This window comes from Thalia democratica, chromosome 4, assembly GCF_965202585.1.
Source record: "Thalia democratica chromosome 4, ktThaDemo2.hap1.1, whole genome shotgun sequence".
NCBI classification, from domain to species: Eukaryota; Metazoa; Chordata; class Thaliacea; order Salpida; family Salpidae; genus Thalia; species Thalia democratica.
The window spans coordinates 70,936,363-70,941,688 of NC_139168.1; the positions used below are offsets into that span (position 1 = coordinate 70,936,363).

General features: G+C 26.1%; 1 protein-coding gene across 1 annotated transcript; it reads right to left on the reverse strand.

The window, feature by feature from the left end:
- Positions 1–923: 923 nt before the first annotated feature.
- On the reverse strand, positions 924–4,995 carry LOC145834462 (peptidyl-prolyl cis-trans isomerase FKBP2-like). Its single transcript, XM_082941897.1, has 4 exons — positions 4,793–4,995; positions 3,756–3,898; positions 2,766–2,896; positions 924–1,883 (listed from the first exon to the last, which is right to left on the reverse strand). The coding sequence occupies exons 1-4, from the start codon at positions 4,978–4,980 to the stop codon at positions 1,719–1,721; spliced, it is 627 nt and encodes a 208-aa protein (XP_082798023.1). The 5' UTR covers positions 4,981–4,995; the 3' UTR covers positions 924–1,718.
- Between the last annotated feature and the right edge of the window lie 331 nt (positions 4,996–5,326).

Genomic DNA, 5,326 nt, shown 5'->3' on the forward strand with positions numbered 1-5,326 from the left:
AAATTGCACAGTTTTTTGAATTCAGTTACGTCACTACTTCAAAGGGAAGTAAATTAATTTGAACAGCTTTTTTCCGGTGCATAACTTAATAAAAATATATAACAGAATGCATTTCATTTTGTTTAAATTTATTTAAGTACTTTCAAATAGGACTCGTCAGAAATTGTTTCCTACTGGATTGCAATGAATACAAATTGAAATAAAATTATACTGCAGGTTAAAGTTTTAAGATATAAAATGACGTAGTAATCAAATGTTTGAAATTAAATAAGTTCTAATGCTAAACAAATTTGGTATACTAATAAAACAGTAGGAAACAATTTCTGACGAGTCCTATTTGAAAGTACTTAAATAAATTTAAACAAAATGAAATGCATTCTGTTATATATTTTTAGTAAATACAACTTGTTTACAACTTTATACAATATTTAAAGTTTTTACATAAAGATAAAAATTATTATGCGCTTTCATATAACAACAAAATACGCTTGAACAAATTATATTAAAATCGTAATGAAAAATGCAGTTTTAGAATTTGTAAAACACGCTAACGAAGGCTGTTAATAAAAAAACGGTGAATGTCAACGTTGTAATGACAAATACTTTATTTTTTACTAAAGCCAGCACTAACAAAACATCAGCTTCAAAAACTTATGATTAATTTTGAAATTGAATTGAAAAACAACAGAGCTGTACAACATAAAGAGCATAAAACATTTAAAAAGAATATGATAGCTACAATTTTTATATAAAAATAAGATCAAGTTTAAGTTTGATATAACTTGATGTTTTAAATTTTTTCCAATTTTTTTTTGTTTTACCAAAGCTATAAACACTATTTTTACATATAAAACATATTTATAATTATAGCTATATAAAATCATTGTTAGTTAAAAATCAACAAAAGTTAAAATTGTATAAATAATAAAAAAATAGTTTAAGACATAGTTAATAAAAACATCAAATTGTTGTAAAGCACAGTTTTGGCTTGGAAAATAACAAACTACGTTGTATATAATACTTTATTGCTTTAGTGGTTAAAATTAAACTTAAATATTAATAGTTCATCTTTTCAACTCTGTCATTGAACTTTTGTATTTTAAACTTTATCGTTAAACTTATGTATTCAGTGTCTGGACTGTGATGTTGACAACTATATTTAGAGATACCTTTTTTCAATGTACCATAAAACAGATATTTACATTTATAAAGAGCATCTAATGTACGTTAAAATTAAAAACTAACACACAGCTTTGCATAATATACAAAAAAATTTATTGGTTTTGCTTTAAAGTTAAAAAAAGTTTGCTTTTTCGTTTTATTTTAGTAGGTTTGAGTTGTTTAGTGTCTGCTTCGTTTTTTTTGTAAAAAAACTAATAAGAATAAAATATAAAATTAAATATACAAAAATAAAAGCATAAAAAAACTAATAAAAAATCAAGTGGTCTTATGTTATGAGTATAACTACAAAAAAAAACAGAGATATAAATGAAAATAATTAAAAAGTGGTTTTTGATTAAATTTTGACTATCAAAAAATAAAACTAGTTTGACTTTAATAAAAAGTTAAGTGGTTTTATAACTTTGACATGAAGTAAAAATAAATAAATACAGCGAACAAATGGAAGAAAACAATAAAAATTGTTTTACATATGTCAGTTATGAATGGTCAATGTAAACAAGTAAACTGTTCATATTGTGTATTTTGTTTCACTGACGTCACAACTCGTCGTGTTTGTTTCCGCAAAATTCAACAAACGACACTCTTCCGTCATCGTCTTTGTCTTCAGCTGCCATGACGTCATCAACGAATTGTCGTTCGTCACTCGGTGACAATTTAACAGCTCCCGCTTGCTCGATCTCCGTCTTGATCCAGTGAAGCAGCTTAAAGTTGAAGTGTCGTTAGTTAGAGGTATTAATTATTAGAGGTATAAATTAAGTTGTTATCTTTTGTATTACAAACTTTGGTATAAAAGCATTTTATACACATTCACTAAATTAAATCACTTTTAGTCTTTATTAATTAGCAGACTAAGAAGCTCAATTAAATTACTAATTTAGGATTTATTATAACATACTAAAACTAATTATTGAAACAATTTATAAAACGTGTTAAGTTTTTACTTTTTGTATTAACAATTTTCGTCCATTATCTATTTAAAAGTGTAGTTTTTGTTATAAAAATAAATAAAGTGTAAAAAAAATCAGTTTTATTTTAAACTTTACATTTTAACTTAACTGTTTTATTTCATTTAATAAACTATTTATGTTTGAAAACTAAACTTTATCATGTTAGTCTTAAATTATTTTCATTAAAACTTTTTTTAAAACTATCTTGATTATTTTTTTTTTTAATTTTTGCTTTATATAGTTTAAATTCTTTTCGTAACAAACGAAAAAAAATCTCATCAACAACTGAACGTTTAGTACCCTAAACTTGGAACTTATTTTCATTAAGATATTGTTGAATATTGACATAAAACTTGAAAGTATTTTAGAAGACTGTTTCAAATTTGGACAAACAACATCAAGATTAATATTATTGAACAATTATGGTTATAAAACTTCAAAAATATTAAACAAAACTTCCTTGAACTTAAATAGGTATTTACCACTATCTAATTCCATATCATTGAATATTTTTCGGTATAAAAGTAGATAATTTTAATTATAAATACCTCAATTTTTGATAGGTATTTATAACTCTCCTCGTTCCATACTAGTAAATACTTTTGTATGTTAAACTTTATTATAATAAAAAACTACCTCAAACTTGGATAGGAATTTATCTCCATCTAGGTCCATATTTTTAAATACTTTTGGATGTCTCGGTCCTTCTTCTGCATGAACCAATTCAACCTCAAATATCAGAGTTCCTCCTGGCATTTGTGGTAAACCTGAAAAAATATATATGGTACTGTTTGTGGTAATCCTGTGAAATTAAGTTATACGGCATACGTTGTAATCTTTAAAAGAAATAAAACGGGACACGTTCAAAATCCTCCCGATCAAAATTCACCCAGTCAAATTCTAGAACCGCTTAACGATCGAGGGTAAGGCTTAGGGGTAACTGTGATAGTGAAAAATAAATAAATAAATAATATAAAAAAAGCAAAAAATCTATTAAAAAAATTAATAAATAAAGAAAGTATAAAAAAAAATCGGATGGATTTTGAACGCGGGTGGATTTTGATAGTATACAAATAAAACATAGGTATCTCTTGCAAACCTAAACATTTAGAATAAGGTATAAGGCCTTTGTCGTATACCTAAAATAAAAAAGTTTATAAACATAATCTATCTGTGACAAACAGAAATTTTTTTCAACTTTACGACAAAAAAGTATTCAAAAATTGTTTTAAACTTTTTTCAAAACTATAAGTTGTGTAATAATATTATTTACAGAAATTATTGATATCAAGTAAAAAATGTTACAATTGATAGATATCGTAAGTGTTAAAACTTTTACTGTTTATATTCAACACACTAGTTGTCATAGCTTATGAACATGTACGTTTTTATTTTTGCATCTATGGCATATACGAAAAACGTTTGACGATTAACCAAAATTATTATAAAGATTATGTATGTAGAAAAAAATCTATAAAAAATAAGGTATATCTTTTGTGAAAAGAGAATTAAATCTTCTTGCACCACCGTATGCGATATTTAGACACATGGTAAGTTCTAAACTTTTCAGGTTTACTTTTTAAATGTTATTAAATAAGTCACTTTTTATCATAAACAAATACTTACTGCCTCCTCTATCCCCATAAGCCATATTGGGAGGAACAGTCAATTTCCTCTTTTCTCCGGGACACATATCCAACAACCCCTCCTCGAATCCTTCAATAACTTCACCTATTCCCAACTGGAATCTGTATGGCTTATCTGCGTGGCTGTGTATAAATATTAATCGATTTATGTTTGTACTTACAGCACACTTTTAGTTGATCGTTTATTATTTTTATGTTTACTTAAACTTAAGTGAAACCTATGACACATTTCAACATAACAAAATTTAAATGCATTAAATAAAAACTTTTATTATTAATATTATCTTTATAACCGCCTTTCTCAAGAATAGTTTACACTTTTAATATTCTTAAAATAAGCACAATTATAAAAACTTTAAGAATTTTTAGTATTTATGTTGTTAATCGATTAAGTATAAACTATGCTCGTTTGAATGGTTGAGAAAATATAAAATGTATAAAAAAATAAGTGGGTAGTTAAACTAAAGAAGATACTTTTAGTTTGCATCTCTAATACTAGAAACTTTTATACTTTTTAGCAGTTACAAAAATTTTTTTTTGACTAAGTTAAACTTTTCATCAAAATTTTTTATGACGTGTCGATAGTAATTATAAAAAAAATTAGATCCTATAATTGTAGAACTGTAAAACTACCAAATCTTTCAAGCATTTGGCAATGTTTTAAAAACATACATGACGGACAACTAATTTACTATGTAGATTAGTAAAAAAAAAAACGATTTGCATTATGTCAGTCGTTTAGGTAAATTAAAAAGTTGCCGTCACTGCCATTATGACAACTTAAATTGATACTAAAACGAATTTTTGTAAAACAATAAACACTTATGAGTTTGTCTGAGCAAAAAATAAATAAATTTAAAAACAACAAAACTTGTGGTAAACAAAAGCTGAAACTATAAAACTATTAGAACCAAGGTCTTTTAGATTAAAGAGTAACTTCACCGAATGGATGTAATCGAATACAGTCGTGACGTAACAATAATATATATGACGTAAACATATTATGACGTTACAGACCTTCTGTCGAATTCCTCCCCCGTAGTGAGTTTTGTTCCGACGAAATGCACAAAGACCTGGTCGCCGTACTTGCTCTTTCTCTCACAGGGGGAATTTCCCTTATCTAAAACTTCCACTTTGAACTTGGTCAGGCACGTGCAAAATGTGATTAGGGAGGACAGACATAATAAATAATTTAACAAGTTCATTTTATACAAACTACAAAACCTAGAATAGGTAGGCAACATTTAGATTCATTAATTTTGTCATTTGTGATGGTTAATGTCTTAAAAAGAAAAAAAAATAGCAACTAAACTTCAGGTCAGAAAATTTTAACTAAACAGAATCTTTACGTACACAAAAGTTTTAGACGAAAACATCAAATGAGCCAAGCAAACAACAAAAAACTTTTCGAGTAACCATTTGAAAATCCTAAACATAATTATAAGTAAAAAATTTAAAAACAAATATTTTTAGTACAGAAAACATCGATTAAGTAACTTTAACAGTTTGATTAAACTAGTTCTAGAACTTGCTTTAAAACATTTAAACGGT